Source organism: Chinchilla lanigera, unplaced genomic scaffold (assembly GCF_000276665.1).
Source record: "Chinchilla lanigera isolate Chin_1 unplaced genomic scaffold, ChiLan1.0 scaffold00041, whole genome shotgun sequence".
Lineage (NCBI taxonomy): Eukaryota > Metazoa > Chordata > Mammalia > Rodentia > Chinchillidae > Chinchilla > Chinchilla lanigera.
The window spans coordinates 4,588,000-4,613,168 of record NW_004955442.1 but is presented as its reverse complement, the minus strand read 5'-3'; the positions used below and the strand labels follow the sequence as shown (position 1 = coordinate 4,613,168).

General features: G+C 37.1%; 1 protein-coding gene across 1 annotated transcript in view; it reads left to right on the top strand.

Annotated features, from left to right (window-relative positions):
- Positions 1-25,169, top strand: part of Mkl2 (MKL/myocardin-like 2) — a gene marked incomplete in the record, with an annotated part of 190,947 nt that overhangs the window by 120,478 nt on the left and 45,300 nt on the right. Inside the window, 4 exon segments of the mRNA XM_013517824.1 lie at positions 15,940-16,005; positions 18,000-18,055; positions 19,182-19,257; positions 22,989-23,106. Coding sequence (XP_013373278.1) covers positions 15,940-16,005; positions 18,000-18,055; positions 19,182-19,257; positions 22,989-23,106 — 316 coding nt within the window.

Genomic DNA, 25,169 nt, shown 5'->3' with positions numbered 1-25,169 from the left:
GCCACATTCTCAATTCTGCCACACATTGGTTAAGAACAGCTGAAATGAAGTGTGTGAAACTCTGGTAGATTGCCTAGGAATTGGAGGAATAATTTAACATGTGGTATTAGAACATAACTATAGATTTAATGAAGAAGAAAATGAACATTTGTCTGACATATTTTGAGTAATCCAACCTGGGAACACAGATTAAATAAGTAGCTTTGTCAAAGCATCAGAACTTCTATGTGAGGAAAGCTGGGCATGGTAGCACATGTCTGTAATCCCAGCACTTGGGAGGCTGACGCAGGAGGATCACTGTGAGACACAACTTAGTCTACATAGTGAGTTCAAGGCCAACCTGCACTACATAGCAAGGCCCTGTCTCAAAACATCTTGTAAGTGATGGAAACAAATTCATAAATAAATTTATTTGTGCTGTCCACTAGCCACATTTGACTCAAAGCCTCTTAGAACACAATTTCTGTTTCTCTTAAAAATGTCACTTGATATTATATACTGAAAATACTTTTGTCTCTACAGTGTATATTCCCAAAAACTTTGAGTCTTTTTATGACATTTTACAATAGGCTTTTATGATAATATATCTGTACTGTTTTTGCTGTTAAACCATGTTTCTTAGAAATAAAATCAATTGGCCCATTCTTATAACTCACTTCCAAGCCCTGTATCTCCAGAAATGTTACTGTTGTGCAACAAACATTTGAAGAGTACATACCAAGGCCATGTCTCAAAAAATCTGTACCCACCTCTGCCTTCTTAGAATATACAGTAATAATTTGAACTATTAGTTTCAAATATAATTTATAACAATTATAAACTGAGTTATAGATTGTCAAAAATGTCATGGGTTAGTGCCTGTAAGGCACTGCTGAGATTTATATAAGACTGTTTTACTAGATCATTAGATGAAATTGTTATTTAATATTTAATTTTTGTCATCTCTACTTTAGGCTATTCTCCCTTTTCTGAATCACTGCTCCTAATCATCTTTAAATTAAATGAACAAAATACAATGAAGGAATTCTAATATTCTTTGTTGATTCAGTCAAAATTAATTAAATCATAGTGGGATTCCCAACCTGAGCAATTTAGCAACTTAGCAAGACCCTTTCTCAAAATGAAAAACAAAAGGGGCTGGGGATTTAGCTCAGCGGCAAAGCGCCTGCCTGGCAAGCGCAAGGTCATGAGTTCGGTTCCCGGTACCGGAGAAAAACCAAAAAACCAAAACAAAAAAAAAAAAAGAAAAGAAAAACAAAAAAGGGTTGGGAATGCAGCACAGTGCAAAGGCCCTGGGTAAAATCTCAAATAAAGAAATAAATAAGTAAGTAAATAACCAGACAAATCAGCAATTAAAATAGTATTAAAGTGCCTTCTGCAAGTAGGGATATGATTTCACAATACCTGTTTTGATTTCTCTGGGAATTTTTACTTCTTTGTTTTCTGCCAACATTCTACTAATTGAAAGTATTGTACAAGTGATTTACCATTACGTTAATGTTTCTAAAAAGTAAATTTGAAAAAGATATGGCATATGGTCCTTATATTCAGATAGTATATGCATATGAAAAAGAAAGTAAAATTTCCCTCTTCCCAAACGTGATTCGGTATTTTTACTTGCAAAATGAGTGCTTGCTACTCTGGAGATGAAAATAATGGTATGTAGTTTAATTTTTGTGGAAATAATTTTATTTAGCAGAAATTTGAGTGCTTTCCACATAAGACCATGTTGTATATTGTAAAGTTCATAGCCACTATAGTCAAGAAGCTCATAGCCTAAAGAGTAAGAAACTAAGTAATGGAAATTAAGACACACACACACACAAGGCAACAGAAGAGAACTGCTGTATACATGCTTTGGTCTAAATGAGTAAGCAGTACAAACTAAGGGCCCAGCCTCTCTTTGCAGATTGGAGCAAGGTAGGCTAGGAAATACTTCATCCCTCAGAAATGACATTCTCTTCACAGCACTGCATCACTACAGCAACACCCTGGTCCAGGCCCCCTTCACTCAAATAGGGTCTTCACAGGAATCTTGGCTCAAACAGAGATGGAACTGCCAGGCTGGTTTTTCTCCTACTTCAGCAGTCCCTCCATTCCATCGCCCTCCACTGACGCCAAGAGTGATCATCTTGAAATACAGTCTTCATTGGTGCCCAGCCTCATACTCTAAAAAATTTCCATTGTCCTTGGGAAAAATAAAACCAGGTTCAGAGGCCCTGCGCAGGTCTCCAGGAGCTTTACTTCTCTTTTCCTGTAGGCCTGCTTTAGCAAACCATCCCCATCACCCTACCCTACCACCCTCCCTTCCCTCTGTCCCCCATCCCTGTCCTGAGCAGCTGCAACTCAGCCTTATATCTACTCCAGGCACAGCTTCTCACAGAAGCCCTCTGTGCCACCTCTCCCCTCCCCCACATACACACTTAGGTCCTTTAGTCTTCGTATGTATCCATCATGATCATTCTATTAAATACTCATTTGTCCTGTAGACTGCAGGGTCTCTGAGGGAAGGGCTAAGCATTTTTTATCTGTGTTTGGAGCTTATGGCCTAGTGCCTATATTTTGCCCTCATTAATTTTTTTTTTCAGAGAAGGGTGCTATCTCCTGGGGTGGACCGTCAGGAACATGATTATCCTGATTCCATCACTGAAGGAAGAAAGGTACATCAAAATTACCACCTACCCCTGTTGAAGTCTGTCTGCAGTTAGTGGGGAGGCATTGACTGCTGTTTTTTTTTCATATCAGTCTCACTGTATAATGTGATGTACGATCATGACACCATTCTACTTTCATTAAAAGCTTTCAGAAAAATCTAGATAAATTTGGAACTTTGGTTTTCAATTATTTCATAAGGGTAGCTTTATCAGGGCTTTTATAAGCCATCTTCTGAATGATGGAGAGAATAAACCTAGAATTTTTTAGTATCTTTCCAATTGTCTTCTTAGTCACCTCTGGCTGCCGTAACAGAATGCCAGTCTGCATGGCTTAAACAACAGAGATTACTTTTTCCACCATGCAGTGGCTAGAAAATCCAATGAGGTTCAGTTTAAGGTGGAGGCTTTCCTGACCTGTAGCTGCGCTATGTGCGCTCACATGGCATTTTCTCAGTTGAACACAGAGAGGGAGGGCACGGAGAGAAAGCTCTCTAGTGTCTCTTTTCATATGGACAGTCCTGTTGTATGAGGATCCTGTCCAGATGAACCCCTTCAACTTTACCTGCCAAAGGCGCCATCTCCAAATACAGTCATATTGGAGGGTAAGACAACGTGAATTTCAGAGGGACACAATTCAGTCTATAGTATCAGTGAATTATTATTACATGTGTAACTTTTTCTATTAGAATTATAATATATAGGTTTCTTACAAAATAGGGTCAGTGTGATGAAAAGCATTGTTGAGGTTATTTTGTACTGTGGCCAAGACCTAATAGAATATTGGGAAATACTTCTGTTTACATACCAAATTTTGTGTTTAAGAAAAATTACCTATAGAAACTTCTTAATTTTCCTAATTCTGGTTGTGCTTTCTTCTAAATGTATGGTATTGGATAAATGCTTAATTTCTCTCTAAAAATAAGTATTGGTACCCTCCTGGTAACGTTGCTAGGAAGATTGGATGATGATAACATGTAAAGCTCCCAGGCTGATGCCTGAAACATGGTAAGGCCTCCTAAATCTTAAAGCTCTGGCCTCCTTTCCAGTTTGGGGCAAAGTCAGATCAATTTCTAAGCTGCTGAAGCAGATAGACACCATGGTGGTGAGCAGTTTCTCAACTGAGGACTGCTGCTAAAGAGGTTTAACTATCTAGTCTTTGCCTATTAGTAAGATTGTACTTCTCATCTAGAGAATTATAGAAGCTTGCATGTTCATCAGCTAGAACTGTCACAGCAACAGTAAATGGTGATCTGGATGATGTTGTATCAAGCACCAAATTACTTATTTTAATTGAAAGAGTAAAGCCAGTAGATTGCCTTGTCTTGGAATCTCACACTGACAGCATCCAAGCCTCACAATCTTTCTACATGTACTACTTTTATAAAACATGCCATTGCAAAACCTGACAACAGCCATTTTGTGTGTTGAGGAATTATGTGGTGACCTTCCAGGCTATGCACGACTGCTTGATTCAGCATCGTCTGGATCATCACATATAGTTGCTGAGACACTAGAATAACACACATTGTAATAGTTATCAGGTATCTTTATGTTTTAGTGCAGTGTGTGTGTGTGTGTGCGTGTGTGTGTGTGTGTGTGTGTATACACCATTTCTAAACCCACAAAATGTAAAGAAAAACCAAGATACTAAACCTGGGTCAGATGATATCAGTAAAATATCATGTACTTACTATTCTAGGGGGGAAATGGAGGTAAACAATATTCCTTTGTTTCATTTTTTATTCAGAGAGCCCACCTTTGGAATTTACATTAAGAAATTACAGAATCTTTCACATGGTATATACTTTGCCATTATACAGAAATCAGGATAAAAAAACTTTTAACTCAGAGCACTTCTGCCTAGAGCTCTACACTGTAGTAGACAGTAGCAGAATGTTAAGGTTTTATGCCCCGCCGCCCTCCACAAATAAGAAAAATAAACATTATCTTCCTTTGGAACCAGATAGATAGGAAACCTAGAAGTTTTGACAAAGGTCCTCATGGTCTTTCAGGTTAAAAAAAAAATTGTTTGAAAAAGTGAGTCAAAATTTGTTTTAATCTAAGATTGCTGTGACCAGGCAGTTAAGTGAGTGATTTTGTTTTTGTAGTACCTGTTATTCATGTGCAATTACATTGATGCCACAATGTACATTATCTCCACTATTTTTTAACCGAGTGAGTTTTTAAATCCATGACGGTATAATGCCTTTCTGTGTATGTGCCATAGGCTAATGTTACCTCCCCCATTCTATACCAGACCCCTGGTTTAATATCATATTGTTATACCATATGAAAGATACTTTATATTCATTCCACCTTCAAAAAGGAAAAGGGAGTTTGTGTGAAGGTATGATCAGTTGAAAGAAACATGCCCCATTTTTAGCAACCTGTTTCCATGGCAACTGAAGCAGCAGCCAACCAGAGAGTTACAGAGCTCCTGTAAATTTCCAAGGCCAAGTGCTGAAAGCATTGTCTTCCTGACCTAATGCTGCAGATTAATACGGAAACCTACAGTGTGGTAACTTTGAATGATGGTAGTTCTGCTAGCATTTGAGTTTTTACTTCAGCTTTGCTCTTTTAATTTCTAAGGGAGGGTAAATGATGCATTCTGAATTGTGAGACCTCTTTACAGGCAAGACACAGTGGTTTAGAATTCCAGTCTCCCCACCTTGAGCCCTAATAAGGATGCAAAAGATGGTCTTGCACTGAAGTGAAATGAAAGGCAGTACTTCCTAGTTAGTCTAAGGACTGACTGACTTCAAACAGCAATTGGCACAGATTTTTTTTAGTTAGCTTGATGTTGTTACTTCTTTTTTAATCAGAAAATATATTTCAATCATAATATAAAAATTCCTGATGCAAATGCTGTTTACACTTCGGATTTGTGTGCACATTGTGTAACTCTGCTTTTGTTCTAGACAGGAAGTGGTCGTGGAAGTTTGCTTAATCAGTGCAGATAGCACAGCTCTTACATACCACCATTTTATATTTGGCATCTTCATGTTCCGTTTTTTAAAATTATATGAAGAAACTTATTTTATAATGGGAAAATTTGATCCTTGAAAAATAACCAAAAATCTGTGATCTTTGGTTGTTAGTTTTTAGTACCTGTGAGAATACTTCAGTACTTTGTCTCTCTTTTAATACATCATGGATTGCACAGAAATTATAAGTAGAAATGAAAAGAAATTAGTATCTACCACTTTTTCATGGTCTTCTTTACTTTATGGCCCATAGTCTCTCCAATTTAGTCTTCTTTTATCCTCCAAAACAACCTAATTACACTTTGTCTTCTATTCCTACCACCAACACTAATTCAAAAATAACCTCAGACCCCAAATTCACACAATGAAACAGTATTGGTTTGCCCCATGATAATTTCTTGCCCAGGGAAAGTCATTTTAGTAATTTATTCTTATATGTGGCATTGTATTCTCTTTCTTAAAAAACTGTAACTCAGTTCTATATACTCTAACTTCACCACATGAAATGAGTAAAATGTGTTTTTGAGCATCTGTATATGGTAAGCATTGTGAAAGATGCTAGACACGTAAGGAAGAGATCTATTTCTAGGAAAATAAAACCCACCTAGAATTCAATGTGATGGGAAATACATAGCTGTTGTTGTAGTTATCAAATCATTAAAAGATCAAGTCACCATTAATGGTTAATAGGATTCTGTTTATGAGATGAGGCCAAGTATGGGTGGGTAGAAAATTGAAAGTTTGATTAGTGAGAAATTAGTCTCTGAAAGTCTGTTGTACTATTCTTTTTCTTTAATTTATTGAGATGAAATTCACATAAGATTAACCATTTTAAAGTGAACAGTTCAGTGGCATTTTGTAAGTTCACAAAATTCACAACCACCTTCTTGTGCCAAAACATTTTATCACCCCGAAAGAAAACCCCACAGCCATTAACACAGTTGTTCCCGTGTGCCTTTACCCCCTGTCCCTGGCAGTCACCAGTCTTCACTCTCATCTCTGGATTTCCATAGTCTTCTCAGTATTTCGTATAAATGGAATGATATAATATGTGACCTTTTGGGTCTGGCTTTTCCTTAGCCCAGTGTTTTCCAGGTTTATCCACATTTAGTATGTATCAACACCTAACTCCTTTGTATGTCTGAATAATACTCTGTTGTATGCCTAGACCACAAATTTTCCATTCATCTGTGGGTGACATTTGGGCTGTGTCCATCAGTTGGCTCTTGTGGATAGTGTTGCTTTGAACTTGTGTGTGCATGTATTTGTTTGAGTACCTGTTTTCAGTTCTCTGCATTTCACTTAGGAATGGAGTTGCTGGGCTATAATTATCCTTAACTAAAATTTTATGTAATGAGCTATAGCAAGACCTGCCAAATATTCTAATTTTATATCTTGGGGTCTTTTTCTCTGATAAAAATGAACTAATGAATGACTTGCTGGTTTCCTGACCACATCTCTTCCCTCAGGTTATTGCCTTTTGGGTTGGATCATTTACATAATAAATTACAATGTTTCTTTGCTTTTCATATTCTGCTCTGAGTACCTCAGATCCCCTTTACTAGCCTCCCTTGCCCGATTTTACTTCTGGCAGATGACCTTTCTTTCTTTCTCTGAGAAAATAAAACCCATCATCAGGAAACTCCCTAGATGTCCCAGACTAAAGCCATGAGACTCCTGCAACAATGCACAGTCCTCAGGGCCTTCCTGTGAGAATACAGCATCTCCTAATAAAAGGTGTCTTTGGGTTGCTGAATCCCCTCCCCACAGCCCTCCAGGAATCTGCTATCTTGCTGTCCTCTCTCTCTCATTCATACTCATTCTCATTGTTTCCCTCTCTTGCTCTTCCTTAGGTATGAACTTGCTGAAGAAGCTTCTACTTGAAATTGGACATTTTTAAGCTTCTCTTTCTCCACTGCCTTCATGGACAGCATCGTAGAAGCATGCTTCCATTAACTGCACTCACACACCTTCCTGTCCTTTACTCCCTATTCTTTCCCAGTCTGAAATCACCCATCACTCACAAAAGCAGCTCCTCTGTGTATTAAAACAGCAACATATGACCCAATTGGTCAAGCTCTTTTCAACAAACACTTTTACAGACACCCTCCTGGCTCTTCTGCCTCTTTTGCAGCGTCTTCTGGCTGCCTTTGTCGTATCTTATTTTTGACCCATAAGTGGGCTTTTAATTGTTAGCTTTCTGGTTTTTTTAAATATTTATTTTTAGTAGTACATGTTTGTGGTACATATTGATTACATCCATCATGAAGATTTGGTACATGTCCATAATACATCTTAATTCTTTTTACTTGTCCTTCTCCTCTCCCCTTCCTTTCCATCTAATCTTTTTATGTGCATATATATGTTTATTTTAACAAATAAGAATTTTTAAAATAAAACCTGGCTTCTTAAATTGGGAAATTAACAGTACAGTGATCTGTTTTAGTGTCCAGGCTCAGAAGGAAGCCCTTCAGAGTGTAACTTTTTCCCCTTTGAGTACAAATGAGTTATTCATAGCAAGGAATTATAGTACCCTAAATCTCTGTGGATTTTTTTTAATCATTATGGTTTTATGTTTGGGGGAGGTGGTTCTCTTCACTAAGTGCCTAAAGTAATAGGAGAATAACAACAATAATAACAGCTACCACCATTTTAAATATTTATTTTAACTCTTTTGGACTAACTTGAATCCTTTGTAGGAAAATAGATGCAACTTGAGACCATAATGTTAAATGAAATGAATTAGACACAGAAGCTTAAGTATTGCATTGGTTTCTCTTAAATGGGAAAGCTAAAATATAAATAAAGGGTAAAATAAAAATAGATAATAGGAAAAAGAGGGATAGGTCTATTGCAAAAGGGAAGAATACCAAGAGATGGAGGAAAGGGAAGGAAAGAGGATAAGAATTAAAATGTGTTATGTACATGTACTACCTTCCCACAAGGATTGTAATCATTATGTACTGCAAACGTGTACTAGTTAAAAAATAAAAACAAAAAATACTTTTGGAGAAAAGTAAAAGTACTTCCTCAGTCCTTTTTCCATTCAACCTATAATTTATTCAATATGTGATGTATGCATAAATGATAAAACAATTATAATTGTTAGTCTGACCACTGAACTGCTACATGATAAAACTCCAAAGCAAGGACTGAACAGAGGTTAACGTATCCATCCTGTACCCAACCCCAAAGATTATATGAGGATGTTGGCCCTTCTAAATTGTCTTGTTTTGATAGAATCAGGCCCCTCACTTAATCCTATTTAAACAACACATAATAAAATTTTACCAGACTCCCAACAACTTTATTATTCTCTTAATGATTCAAACATCTGTTTGAAAAAACAAAAAACTGAAACCAGAATCTGTTTATTGCCTAGCAGTGACTTCAGAATTCTTACAAAGTCATTCTAGAGTACTGTGTTGTTTTCCATCTATATGTTTGCCTCTGGTTCACCCAGCCTTTACCTAACGGCTGAGGTTCTTGGCTTTTTTTTTCCCTGTTATAAAAAACCAGGCTGTGGAACCTGAAAGTCTACAGTTCAAATCTTCCCAAATCTCTGCGACTTGGTTCTGCAATTTATCCTATCCATTTGTAATTAGATAATATACAGTTGCAGCCTCTCTCTTACATAGAGCTGTTTATGTCTGTCCCCTCCTCACCCCACACTCATACTCCATTGTTTAACTCTAGCTATTCATAGAGTATTTCCAAGACCATGGCTGTCTGCCATTCTGTTTCCCAGAAAGTGTCATTTCTGCCTTGTTTTTGTAATATACAATCCTCACATGTCCCCCTAGCAACTCCCTGGGCCAAAGATTTGCTTTGTTTTGGCTTGCTAAACTGCTGTCTGCTCTCTGTTACTAATACCCTGCATGATGTGTCTGTAGAGTGAAAAACACTACCTTATATTAAGGAAACATTTCAAACACTGCACTAATAGAAACAGAAAAGAATATGTATATCAGTTTGGTTCAAAAAGCAGCTAAAATTATTGAATTAGGTTTTAAGAATTACACCATAGAAATTACTGTATTTTAGATATTTTACTTTGGAAGCTAATCTTAAAATTTTGTCACTTTAAACCATTTAAAGAGCAGGGTAAAGTAAATTCTTTGTGATATTAAGAATCCTTTTTCCAGTTTACCATTAGATGAGCTACCTTTTTTGAAATGATTAAAATCAAATTTTTGCTTGTATAAAAATAGAACAAGTTCAACACTTTTGACAACAAAGAATAGGCACTCAGTAAAATTTTCAAAATTGTGTACATTTTTCTCCTTGTTGACATGTAATAGGAATCCATGACTGTTAGCCCTAAGAGATAATAAAACATATCACCTTGGAAAAATTCAATAATTAAATTTTTTCTCTAAATGAAATGGTCATCTGTCTCTGTGATCTCACACAGCTATCATAATTTCAAAAGAAGATGGTTTGTATACAAAGAAATTAGTCTCATTACTTAATGATAATACCTAATATTCATCTCGTAGAGGCATTCTTCCATTTATTAATTTAAACCTAGAAAATAACTGGAAATAAGGATTAATAAACTTCATACACAAAATCCCACAAGTTTTATTTATAGTTATAAAAACTGAAAACTAAGTGGTGAGTGGAGGACATTGAGTGAACTATGGCATGACCACCCACCAGAATATTTTATGTAACCATTAAAATAATGTTTATCATTGTATGTAGAATGTGATTATAGTGTGTAGAAGCAGAGAAGCAAAAATTATGCTTAGATGAAAGAAGAAATGTATTAGTATGGTCACAGCAGTTGTGTCTCTGGGTGATATTGTCAGAAGTTTTTTTAGTTTCTCCTCCATTTTTCTATTTACTTATTTTGGGTATTGAGCATATATATCACTGTTACAATGTTTGAGGGGTTTTTTGGGTTTTTTTGTTTTTTTTGTTTTCCAGTACCAGGAATCAGACTCACAACCTCACGCTTTACAGGCAGGCACTGTGCCGCTGAGCTAAAACCCCAGCCCCAGTGTTTGAGTTTTTTTAATTAAAAAAGAGTTGGGGCTAGCTAAGAAAGATGTGATACTTCCAAGCACAAATGGGTTTATTCCCTCCTTTCCATCCAGTGATGGATGTCCTTTGCATGCCTCTTGTGAGTTTTATCACCTGGAAGTACATAATTATAAGTTGAATTTTATGTCTCTTCATTAATTATATCCTTTCTTTTCTGTAAGATGTCAACATTCAGTGACTGAGTGTTCTGGGCTGTTTTTCCCTGTGAATTCTAGCATCACATGCGTTCTTTTGTTGCATGAAGTTATTTCTAAAATGCTACAGAAGATAACTGAATGTCAGTTGACTTGTGATAGCTTGAAGGCTATGGTGTCATTAGCCCAGTAAGCCCAGTAGCACAGTTATTCATCCACTCAGCAAGGCACGGGAGGAAAAGGCTCTCAGGTGCAGTTTTCATACATGAGGCCATTGCCAGGGAGACTGGCTTCTCAAGCAACTGTGCCACCACCACCATAGGACAGGGAGTTGGACCACTATCTAGTCCTCAGTTTGTGGCTGCAGAAGTGAAATCTTGTCAGCACATACAGTGTGTGTCAAGTTTTCCAGAGATCAGCCAGCATCCCAGCATAATCAGTGCTCTGAAGAACTATAGCTGTGCTAGTAACATTCAGTATTCTGAGTCTTCTCTCCCTCCATAGGGATGGAAGCACCCTAAGGTGAGTGTGGGGGCTGCAAAGGGAGGGAGGGAAGAGGCCTGCTTGATAATTTGAGCCCACAGCTATGAATGTCTCTGATCATTAAAAGAGTTGGGGCCTCTATTTTCAGGGCCCTGTATCTACTTCACAGTACTGGACAAGTGCCAACAAATTCTCTCCAACTTCCATCTTCTAGTGCTAGAAGATCGTTAAGTTATCTCTGTCATTCAAGTTGTGCCTGTAAGGTGCAGCTATCTGATGTTATTTATTACAACTATTTTTTTATAGAAGAAAGGAAATTTATACTTTCTAAAGTTATAAGCCTGTACTTTTTTACTGGCACTTTTTAAAATAGTAGTTCTCAGACTAGCCTTTGTCAAGTTTTGAGTGACAGATTGTGTTTGATATGAACAAATACTATAATTGTGTTTGGTTTGGTTTGGTTGGTTTGGTTTTTTGAGACAGGGTCTTGCTATGTAGTTAAGGCTGGCCTTTGACTCACTATGTAGGCCAGGCTGGCCTCGAACTCCTGACAGTTTTCCTGCATCAGCCTCCCAAGTGAGGGGATTATGAGCGTGCATCAACACACCCGATTGTTTTGTTTTAAAATTGGTTCTTGCTCTATTGCCCAGGTTGGCTTCACCCTCTTGAGTAGTTGAGATTATGAGCAGGCACCACTATGCCTGGCTTATAATAGTGTTTGAAAATTGATCATAAGTGGTAATGTACTTTCTGTGTCTGTGTTGTGTGTGTGTGTGTGTGTGTCCCCGCACCTCTGTCTCTGTCTGTGTCTCTCTATCTCTCTCTGTCTCTGTCTTCCTCTTTCCCTCCCTCCTCACTTTGTTTCCCCTTCTCTCCATCCTCCCCTTCTCTTGCGCTGGTGGTTGAACCAGGACCTCACACATGCTAGGCAAGTGCTCTGTCATTGAACTACATCCCGAATGTACCTGGGTCTCTTGTTAGGACATTGTACCTCATAATCAATGTAATGTGTTCATTATTGTTTACCTTGTTTGTGTAGAGGAAAAGGGAAAAAGATGTGTCCTCAGCAGACCTAACCACATGGCCAGTACTTATAAGTCTGCCTTCCTCCACTCACATTCCTTTCATTGTCTTTGTTTAAAACCTGATCTTCTACTCACAGGTGTTGCTGCTCTTTCCCATGGGTTTGCATTCCATGCAACACCCCATATAAAATCATCTGCAGACACTATATAGGTATGCTATAAACACGCCAATGTGTGGTTTGTGGGGAGCGGCAGCTGCTGATTGCAACTTTTTGTTGTTGTTGTGTTGTTGTTGTTGTTTCCGGTACCAGGAATTGAACTCATGACCTTGCACTTGCCAGGCTGGCGCTGTGCTGCTGAGCTAAATCCCCAGCCCCCCTGCAACTGTTTTTTAAGTAATATTTGCAGTGTGATGTTCTTGGAAAGTTGTACAGGTAATTTTGAGAAAATGGCATAACTAGGATTGTTTGACAACATAGAAAATTGGGTGGAAAATGCAAACGATTTCCATTTTTTTTTAACAGTCAGTGATTAGTGTCTGTGACATTGTGATCTAAGAGGAAATGTGTATTGTCTTTGTCTCTGCTTGCTGGCATGGAGCTCCTAAAACCCTTGTGATTTCCTAAGTAACAGAGGTGATAGAGGCATCTTTGGTTATATTTTATCTTAATTCCAGACATGAGAGCTTCTTTCTAAGATTCTTGGAATCTACAGAATGATAAGAGTGTTTTGGTATGCTAAGAGATGCCAGGTAATTGGAGGTCTCTAGAGATCTTCAGGGCAGAAGCAAGGTCAAAAGAAGGATGGTATGACTGAGGAGGTTGTGTGAATTCTATGTCCCTTTTCCCTACCTTGCCCTGTACATCTCTTCCATTTTGTTGCTGCCGAACTGTAATTCTAGAACCTGAGGAGTGTGTTAAAGAAACCCCCCAAATTGTAGCATGAGTGGCCTAGACTAGAGTGTTGTTTGAAATGGGGGCAGTCTTGTGAGTCTCACCCTAACCATATGTACTTAGTTGGAAAATGAATTGATATAGGGGAAACACACATACATTTGGTGTCAGAAGCATTGGGACTAGAAAGAAGACAGAGATGTGTTCTTATGGTAGCGGATACCTTCCCACACCAGCATGAGCATGATTTCCAACCATCAGTGCATAGCGAAAGAACTGCTCTTCTGGTACAGGAAGGCTCTTGAAATGACCAGTACTTCCAGCCTTAACAAGTTGTTGTCATCAGTGCTGGTTTGCAAATGTGTACATCATTCAGTTATGCCAGCCACCCAAAAATGTACTGTGCTTGGTACGTTTGTCTTGGGGTTAGGGAGTTTATTTTTGTTTGTTTTAAATCAAAAATAGTGACTGTTGATGTTTCTGTTATCCTTTCTTTTGACACCTTTGTTTCAGGGTCCCCCTAGAGAAAAGAAAGCTATTGTATTGGATCTTCTCCACAGGCAGGGACTCCATGCTCCACAGTGCCAGCTTCTGAGCTGAGGAATCGTTCCAACACTTACCTTTTCTCATGTTCCTTTCCTTGGGATTCTGCTTCCTATGCATGAACATCTTAAATGCCATCCAGGATAAACTTTAGTATTCATAGAAGAATGTTAGAGAAGGCAGGCACTTGGGTGCTGTCACATCCACAAGTCTTGTTTTTTTTTCCGCTCTTGGTACATACTATCCTCAATAAACTTTTTGTATCTAGGAGAAGATCTTTGTTAGCACACAGCTAACTGAAAATCTCACAAAACATTTAAAGTCAGAAATATGTATGTTCTACTTAAACTTGTCCAACTTTTGTTTTGCTTTGGTAATAGAATCTTACATCAGGTGCTTCAATTCTAAATGAGATAGCAGTAAAGCTTTATGATCCTGTGACCCCTAAACAAAAGCCAAAAAAAAAAAAAAAAATCACATTTCTCTATTCAGTAAAGGATGACATTCACATCTAGTCAAAATAAGAAAATGCTTGTAAAAGTCATTTTACAGTTCAGGCTTTTTTTGAAGTGTATCTCAGACTGTGCTCTGCCCTGCAGTCAGCACAAGGCTAAGCATAGCAAAGCTGTCAGGGCCATGGTCCCTGTACCTTCAGATTCTACTCTAAGCCGGAGACACCGACCATACAGACTGCACTTTGAGCCAGCCCTGGTTCTCCCATCACCTCCTCCTGAGGAAATACAGTCTTTTCTCCCCACCACTTAAAAAGCACATATGCTTTGGGGGATTTTTGTTTGTCTGTCCGTCATTTTTGCATGTCAGCAATCCTTAAACCAAGCCTTAATCATCCTAACTTGGTTTCCATCTGTAGTGTGAAACAAGTGAAAATGGAAGCTTAAAATTGAATGTAAGGGGGCTGGGGATTTAGCTCAGCGGCACAGCGCCTGCCTGGCAAGTGCAAGGTCGTGAGTTCAATTTATGGTGCCAGGAAAAAAAAAAATTGAATGTAAGGCTAATCAGGAAAAATATTCTTCAACGTCACTTCATGCATTCCTCTTTTTAAAAATAGGCTTATTTTCCAGGTGAGAAATACATTTGCTATAAAATGAATCTGCTTGACAATTCTAGAAAAAAATGTTCGGGTTAGATTTGGCAAACTGCCCACATTTCATTACATAATGTATTATCTTGTTCTCTACCAGTTCTAATAATTTATTTTGTTTTATTAAAATAATGTGTCAGTTGATTTCTTAGAACTTTCAGAATAAGATACAATATTATGTTTGTACATAAATTGCTAAACTTAAATTCTTAATTTGGAAATTTCCCTTCGGGTCATTAGTAATATTTATAGGTCTGATTTTTATGAAGTTAGGCTTCAATAAAGTCACTTAAAACTTATTTCTGATGGAAGCCAGGCATAGTGGCACATATCTGTAATGCCAGCACTCTGAGAAGCCGAGGCAGAAAGATTCCAAGTTCAAGCCCACCTTGGGGAATTTAACCTAGTGAGACCTTGTCTCAAAAAATAAAATGGGTGGGGGATGTAGTTCAGGGCAAAGGCCCTGGGTTTATTCCCCAGGATTGAGTGGGGATAGAAGGGATTCACGGTAGGGTAAATGCCTCCAAACAAGTCAGTCTTTCTTTAAAATAAATTTTTGCTCTCAACCATTTAAAAAAAAAAAAAACTAAAGAATGTCAGGAACCTCACATTTCTTTTTCTATGAGTGAAATTGTTTATTTCTGTTTATTTGCTGGGTACCATGTGAATGCATTTAAATAGAAAATACTTAGCTTTAGTCATCAAATTAAGATTATTAACTAAACAAAATACTACACTGAGTAAACTTTAGAGTTCACCCAACAGACATAATCACAAAATAGTTTTCTTTTTGAAGTTGGATGGTGCCGGGTAATATTATTCTTGTTTGATTATGAAATAATTTTTAATAAGGCTTAACAGTGTCCTCTCTGCAACTGGTACAAAACCATATTTTGATTGTTGAGGGACATTTGACTATTCTGAATAATGCTGCTATGAACATGGATGGACAAGTTTTTATGTGTTCATATTTTTTTGTTTGTTTTTCTTGAAATTCCACCTACGAGCAGAAATACCGGGTAATGTAATAATTCAATATGTAATTCCTATGGTGATTATTTTCTTTCCACAGTGCTCCAGCTAAGGCTGCAACAAAGGAGGACAAGAGAACAACTAGTGGACCAGGGCATCATGCCACGTAAGACTGCCACATCACTGTCATCCCTGGGGAGCTATAGCAAGATGGTCATGTCCAAGGAGACCATGTACCCAACTTATCCTCCCTCCAGTCATCATAGTTACCAACTGAATTATCAGGAATGTCTGGCATCACCAATGTCACCCTAAGAAAGTCATGTAGAATACATTGTAAAAACCTGTTGTATGCAGTCTAAAAAGTAGTTTTGAATTTTATGTTATACAAACAACATTGTTAAGACACTAAAAATTCTTACCCAAACTTTACTATTTGTTTTAGTTTTAAAATAATTGAAGTAACCACTCTACTAATGGAGCTGAGATTAGATGTGTAAAATTAACCTGGTAAAATTCACAACCTTGTCCTACTTAAATTTACTTAATTCACATTAATTTCTCTTTGGTGCTATACTATGGTTTATATAATTAAATAAATCTCAGTTGTAAGACTAGTAAGCATTCTATTTATAATTAATAATATCTTTCTGATCCAAGTATAGTTAGTTCCTAAGTATCTCTAGGATTCATTCTTTTCAAGAGAGTTTTGAGTTGATTAATTTTAGAATATTTGTCTGAGTTGTTTCTTTACCTTTAATCATCATCTCTGGAAGATTTTTATATTTTACAGGAGAATGATTATTTTATGTGGGCTATAGGATTATTTATCTGGGTTTTATCCAAAAATTAATTTTTCCAAGAGTTAACTTACTTTGCTTTATACCATTAGAAAGAAATTATAAAATGAATTTATGCTTCCCAGTCTTACAACTCATTAGAAGCTAGCCTATAAATCATGTAATGGTTTATGATAAGTGAGAAATTATTTTTCTCTGCAGTAGGTTTATTTTCCCCAGTACAGCTTTTTTCTGTACTGCTGTTAATGGGGTTCCTAAATATTTTAAATCAAATATTGGAGTAGTTAAAAACAGCTTTGATAATCTGCCTCATTTCCTCGCCACACTGATCTCTGTGAACCAATCATTCAATCAGGATCAAGTTTTGATATTTAGTACACCACTGTTCTTGAGAGCTGGTCTCTACCCAAACCTTGCTGGGCTGGGTTCGTGAGGTTCCCTAGAGTACTTCAGTTATCAGGGCTGAAAATGTTTGCAGGCTGATTGGTCAAGTCTGACAAGCCCAAGGAATTTTAGTCCTACAGTATATCCCATCCACTCACTTATCCATGGTTATACATGCAGGTTGTTATCAGGCAATGGCAGACATACAAAACAGATTTTGCATGATAATAAAAATTCTATAATAGGTCGTATTTTACTATTTACCTTCCTGTTGAGATTCCAGGATATTTAATACACTGGCAGTTTTAGAGCCACTGTGTCTTGAGAGTTAATTACGTTGTATCCTAAAAAGAACATAAACCTCTCAAATACAAAATCCTGGACTTAAATCCCCCTTTGACCACCATCTAACTATATGACCTCGAGAATTCACTCACTATCTTTGACCTTTCATCTAGCCTAGGGCTAACTCTAATCTTGCAAGGTTGTTGTGAAGACTAACTGCAATAAATTATGCCTGTCCCTGACACTGTGGGTTCTGAATAAATGGTACCTCAGATCTCTTAGACGTGGAGTGCTACGTGTCCTTGTGTTCAAGTATAGGTTACTTTTGAGGATATTTAGACTTTTTCCAGTGTCTTATATGGCCATTAATAGCAAATACCTATCAAGGAATCAGACATTTTCTTGGGCAATGAAAATTTGTTCTAGTAGTGGTGAAAAATAATCTGATCTAATGCTTGCATTGCATATATATTCAGTTCCCAGTGTAAATGTTCACTTGTTTTATTCGTGAACTACATAAGTTTAATTCTGTTGTAACATTTAAGGTTTCAAATTTTACACATCTGCTAAAGAAATAAATGGAACTACAGATGTGCACTAAGAGTATTATCAACACAGTTGATAACTCCTTATTTTATACTGTTGAACTCCTTTATTTATACTGTGGAAACAATTCATTTTCTTCTCACAGCTTTGAAGAGCCCAGCGGCATTCCATGAACAGATAAAAAGCTTGGAACGAGCCAGAGTAAGAATTTCACTTTAAATGCTTTGCTTTTCTGCTTTATTCTAAAGTACCTGTGGACAAGTAGCAGTCTTAATTCCTAAATACATTAATAGAGATAATGTAATGTGTCTTCAAGGCACACAGTATAAAGAACATATATTCTGGGGCAGTTTTATCTTAAAGGTTTATAGAAAATACATGACATTTAAATTTTGTTTTTTTAAAACCAGTTACTAGTTTTGTAAAAATAATGGACAAATCATACTTCTTCCCTTTCTTGCTCTCAGGGTACAACAGTTTTTAGAGACATAATGAGAATAATGTTGTCATTTGTTGCCCCATAGAGGGACAGCCACATGATCCTTAGGAGATTCCCCTGCTTGGTCTGTGCTACCTGCACATTTGACTAAGGGGAGGAGATTGAGCTGAGTCAGAGAACATTGTTCCACTTTGCTTTTTGAGATGGCTCCATCGTAGTTGCTCACCACATTGGTGCTTATTATTTTTTTCTAAAAGTACCATTCATGAATGCACATTCATTCTCTTTTGTTTTGAGGGAGGATAATTTCTATCATTCAGGTTGAAAATTTCCCCAGAATAGCCAAGTGTAGTGGCGCATGCCTATAACCCCAGCACTTGGACGACTGAGGCAGGAGGATTGCCACAAGTTCATGGCCAAGCCACCTACCTAGGACCAACCTAAACTACAGAGTGAGACCCTGTCTCAAAAAACAAACGAAATTCCCCAGAATGCAATAATGATTTGTTAGAGTCTTACAATATTTGTTATCTAAGTGGATTTTTTTGACCTAAACTATATTAGATATTTAAATGATGAAATTCTATATTTATTTAAACGCCATCTTCAAAACCATGAGCTTTTCTTTTTATTTTGACATGTTTTAAATAAAAGTCTGTAAAGTGCTTACTTATACTCACATATACTGTCATGTTCCTATAAGATTTTGAAAGTTGCAATTTAAATCATGTATAGGATAAATTTTTCTCAGTTTTAATTTCTAGTCTCCCTGTCAGAGACATGACAAAAGGGGAATATACTTTATTTAAATGGAGTACCCTGAAAAAAATTTAAAACCACAATACTCATAAATAACTATGGTAAGAATTTCTTTACCCTTTTTTTAAGACCGAAAACTTCTTGAAACACAAGATTCGGAGTCGACCAGATCGTTCTGAACTTGTCAGGATGCACATTTTAGAAGGTAAAAGTTTTATTTCTGCTTATTTTTGGTGTTCTAAAGAAAAGAAGTGAGGAGTCCACTATTTCTGATTATTCCTATTTTAATAACTTTTTATCCCACCAGCTGACACCCTTCAAATTGGAGCAACCAGAAGACACAAACTAAAATACTTGGGCTGGGGATATAGCTCAGCAGTACAAGCACATGCCTGACAAGCGCAAGATCCTGAGTTCGATTCCCCAGTACCAAAAAAAAAAAAAAAAAAAAAAACCACTAAACTACTTGGGTTAGATATCTGGGGGAAGCTTTGATTCTCCAAGTAACCAACTGATGGGCTAGCTGTTCCCCACCAGCTGGCACTGTAGGTGCCTCTTTTATACTGTTCTGGAAAGACATTTTTGGCCCAGAGCATTTCCTTACCAGTGAGGGGCATGTGTCCTATTCATTAAATCACAGAGGATGTAATAACAGCAGGTCTGATCATAGATTTTTCAACTACTTGGACTTCATTTATGTCTACCCAGCACAAAAGGCCACACCAAACATCCCCTCTGCCACAGTCCAGCCTGATCTTATCGTTATGGTAGACACCCCTACCAGTGAGGGTGACCTCACATCATTTGGGAGGCTGGGAGGAACAGTTCCCATTCCATTCTTACTAAACACATGGCTCAGGTCTGGATGTTCTTCTCTGGAAAGACAAAGCATTCTTCATCTCCATTAAAAACTTCCAAAGTTACATTTTCTTTCATTGTTTTGCTTCTGTAATTTATTGAGCAAGACTAGGAAATTGATCCTGTGATAGTTGTGTGTTAAGCCTTGAGATGATTCAGGAAGAATTTGGAAAATTATTAAACATTTAGAGACAGTTGTCAGGTAGAAGGAAAATCTGCTCTCTCTGGGCCTAATAATAGAATTAGGATTAGGATTAATATTGCAACTAGGCTGATTTTATAGAAAATTAGATTGTACTTTAACATGAGGAATATCATCCTAAAGGCCAAATATGTCTAAAAGTGAAATGTTCAGGAGGTGACAGAATTACTGTTATTAGAGATGCTCATACATTGGCCAGCATGCTGCACACCAACACCCAACAGTGAACAAGACAGGTGGCTGCCTGCCTCCTGGAACTTGTGCTCTAGTGGCAGACAGATAATGAGTGTGCAAAACCAATGAATTACTGACATTGAGAAGCTCTCTGGGGGGAGGAGGGAAGTAAACAGGCCAGTGTAATACAGAAAAAGCATAGGCTAACACCACAATAAGGTGTGGTATAAAGAAGTTTCAAGTACCAAGTTTGTTGGTCTGTGACCCTAAGTAGGGGTCTCCTCTGACCTGAAGAACTATGCTTGTGTGCCCATCCTTCTCACTCGAGGGTCTGACAGTAAAAGAGGTATGTGCCTTTCTCCACTTTAGTTTTGTTCTTAGATGTCCACTGAACTAGAAAAGCTTTTTCAGAGTTCCAGTGTTAGGGTGGAGCAACTGCCAGCTATCAGGAGTAAGTGATTCTTGAAAGAAGCAGTTCACGAGTAAGTAACACAGTAAATGACTCCTTTTATAGCAAAAATAAGGATGTTTATGTAATCACAGTGCCAGCTATTTTAACTTAGCTTCTAACAGGCTGTGTTAATATAATTAAAATCAAGGTAATTATATTTAGCTATCAAAGGAATTATATTTGCTTTTTTTTTTTTTTAAGAAATGAGTAACCAACATTTAAGGATCTAACAGTATATATGAATGAACTGTAAGTAATATTTTTAGGACATTTGTTCTGTAGTTGCAATTTTTGAAATAAGAATGTGTCACCTTTAATTTTTGAAATATCCTAAAATCATTCCATCTGTATGTTAACATTAACCCAGTTTGGCAAGCAGGAGTCTCAATTATTTTCTGAGGTTAAACAGTCAAAATTCAGCTTCAGCCTCATGGAGGTGAGGAGGTATTAAGACCAGGAACAGAAACATACCAGCATGTCAAGCTCTACTTCCCTTTTTTTTTTTTTTTTTTTTGGTACCGGGAATTGAACTCACTACCTCACACTTGCCAGGCAGGCACTGTGCCTCTGAGCTATATCTCTAGTCCCTAAGCTCTACTTCTTTACTTTGGAAATATTTTCTTTCCAAACGTGCTGTTATAACTTGGGTGTTATTAATGGGAGAAAAACAGAAGACTGTCCTAACACAAACATTGGAAAATTAACGTGAGGTGATCATCTGATTTAATTTTCCCCCTCATATCGTATATCGTCTTCCTCTATAGTTGCGTGTTTTATCTTACAAGATTAGAGCCGCAGTTGGTTGTATAGAAAAATTATACAAATGAGATGGGCTCACACTTTAACTTAGAGAAATGCACATTTATTGGCCAGTATTCCAGCCCAGGGGTCAGGCCTTCATTTGAGGGAAGACTTTCATGGATGGAGTTCACATCACTTGTTCTACATAGAGCACGGCCATTGTACGTCATCAACAACTTCCATTTATGGTACAATAAAAATTTACGGGATGCTTGGAAAAGTAGTTGGAATTGAACATCTTGGATTTTGCAAGCTTTCTCCCAAATCTTTTATAGTTGTTAATTGCCTGAACTACATTGACCCTGATTTTTTAATGATTCACCTTTATTACATCTTTCAAAGTTTCCAAGGAACAATAATTTTATTTTTTTAATTTAGCATTTTCTCATAACATTTAGCTAAATTATATATTGACTATAGCACTCACAATGGATGTAAACTACCTTGTAGACAATTGACTTTTGGCAAGCATACATCTCCTCTGGTGGAGAGAGAAGTTGCATATATGTACTGGAGAGTAGCTTAGCAACCTTGAGCTTGCAGTGAGCCTTGAACTCCAACCAGCACTTTCTAACTGAAGAACGCAGCACATCACTTAATCCTGAGACTGCTTAGGGGGAATTTCATTAAAGACTTTCTGTATAATTTATGAAACAAGTAACTTTCAACTGGAGTTTGGGGTTGACACTACATCATTATTTTTAAACAAATGTAAATATTATTTATAAATAACAATAGAGAAAAAATGTTAGAGTTACCAAAAACACAAATAATTGACAGAGTAAAGCAAATGAATGTTAAGAGATTATAGTAGTTTTCATCTGTTGTAGCAACATTTTTAAATAGATGAGTTGATACATCTATAAAACATTAATTTCTATGTAATTGGATATTCCTAATAGACATAAAGCTATGTATTCAGAAATAAACCCAAATTCTTAATTATAATGACTGACCCTGAGACACACAGGGATCAATCTAAGAATACCATAGATTATAGCTCTTCCTACTTGACCCATGCAAAGAAGCTTATATCCTAAGAGGTAGTGCCTCCCTTTCTAGGAATTGACTGTCCATTGAAGGTAAACATAGAACTGTAAACTTCTTAAGTCACAGGCCACTTCCGTCTTGTTCATCTTATGTATCCACAATATCTAATAATAGTAACGGAATTTGATCCTCCTACTATAAGTAAATGATAGCACTATGCCATTTTGAGCTTAAATCATGTTAATACAAGTCTGTAGGCCCCCATAATGTAGAGACAATGCTATCCAGAAATAAAAAGTGCAAAAATGTATACTGGAGCATTCTTAAGCATTTTCTCTTTTAATAAAGATGTTCAGAACATAAATATGTTTAAACCAATTGAATTCAGTTAGCTAAAACAACATTTATAAAATACAAATGATAATTCAAGTAATGATTAAAACTATGCCTTCTCTTTTAGAAACATTTGCAGAGCCTTCTCTGCAAGCTACACAGATGAAGCTGAAACGAGCTCGACTGGCTGATGATCTGAATGAAAAGATTGCTCAAAGACCAGGTCCTATGGAGCTGGTGGAGAAGAATATCCTTCCTGTGGACTCCAGTGTAAAGGAAGCGATTATAGGCAAGAGTAAAAATTGACACTCTTCTGGGAGAAAGAAACTTAGATAATTTTATATAAAATTAATTAAAAGGCCAACACCAGTCATGGATATTGTTTTCCAGGTTAATTAAAGTTGATTAACACAGTAATTGGCACTGTTATTTTATTATGTATTAGAAGATCAGCATCTGCTACCGATTTAACAGATTCCCATTTTATGTCTGAGGTTTAAGTTTGTTGTATTGATTTCATTATCACATTTTCTAGGTAAAAGTACTATATTGTGCTGTTGAGTTTCTGTTTAATATTTTTACAAACTTTTCATCTTTTCTATTTTCTTCTAGAAAGATAAATAGTTTATTCAGCATTAGTACAGGAAAGGGGTTAATAGATGGATATAAACATATTCTTTAAGAAAGGTAGTATGTGTCCATCTCATGCTGGTCTCATACTTAGTTACTGATGAGTATCTCTTTTTTTTTTTTCTCCTGCCCCTTGGTGCTAGAAATTGAACCATGGGCCTATGCATGCGAAGCACACACTCTATACCCTAATCTACACCTACAGCCCACTCTTTCTCTTTATTTCTCCCATAAGTTTTACCAGAGAAAAAATGCTACTGCTTATTCAGCAAGCAGTTTTGAAAAGTTATTCTTTATTTTCTATTACTCTTGGGGACTTCATATTTTGCTTTGAAGTTTAAACCTTAGGCGGTTTGTATCCACAAATCCTAAATCATGCAATCAACTGTAATTCCTTTCAGTTATGGTAATTGCCCCTGTGAAGGTAAGATGTGAATCCAGCTGGGCTTGTTACTTGAATTGGGAACTTACCAACGGATAGCCAGTGATGTGTTATCCTAGTGTTATCCTATCCATGTGTTATCCTCATGTTTTTTAACGCTAGGCTTCTGGGTGTGTCCAAGCAGAGTTCCCATGTTGGCTGTAGCCAATTTGTCTCTTAAATCTTAATCTGCTGGGCATGGTGGCACATGCCTGTAATCCCAGCACTTGAGAGGCTAAGGCAGGAGGAGCACTGTGAGTTCAAGGCCAGCCTGAACTAGACAGTGAGACCTTGTCTCGCCAAAAAAAAAAAGAAAGAAAGGTCTTAATCTAATCTGTTGGATAAGTTTTCCTCCTTCTGTTGTCCTCTAGCATGTCCCGCATTTTGGATTTTACTGATTACATTTGCTTTCCAGGTATTGCTAAAATTGTAACCATCTCTTATACTTTCTGCAACTACCAGTTAGATCCACAGGCTTGATATGATCCCCACTTAGTGATAGGTACTGAATGGTCTGTGCTTCTATTGGAAAGTATACTGTATTGAATTTTAATTTAATGTAATACATGTAGATATTAATAAAGAAAAATAAGATACTCTTTTTACATCAATAAAAAATAAAACAGAATTTCATACCAAAATAATTAGAAAATAGCAATAATTATTACACAGTGTATAATAATCATGAAAGCATGGGCCAAATGTCACTCAGAATATAAGTCATAGACAAAAAAGAGTCTCTTACAAAAAATTCTTATGGGGAGCAATGTTTCTTCTTTTTCATATTGTTTGGTATTCCAAGGCCAGCATAAATTAATAGTCATTTCTTTCTCCAGGCGTTCGGAAGGAGGACTATCCCCATACTCAGGGCGATTTCTCATTTGATGAAGACAGCAGTGACGCTTTGTCTCCAGACCAGCCTGCAAGCCAGGAGTCTCAGGGGTCAGTGGCATCCCCAAGTGAGCCAAAAGTTAGTGAATCGCCATCTCCTGTGACAACAAACACTCCAGCCCAGGTATTTTCTTTCTGGTTTTGATCCCTAAATAGAAAAGCTGCCCTTTCTTATATACTGTATCAGGCAATACATTTTCAGCAGGAAAAATATCCGAAAGTGCCAAAAAATAGGGTTTTTTTAACCTGTAATCCACTTTTATTTTTTTTGGTTTTTTTTTTTTTTGGTTTTTCTCCGGTACCGGGAACCGAACTCACGACCTTGCGCTTGCCAGGCAGGCGCTTTGCCACTGAGCTAAATCCCCA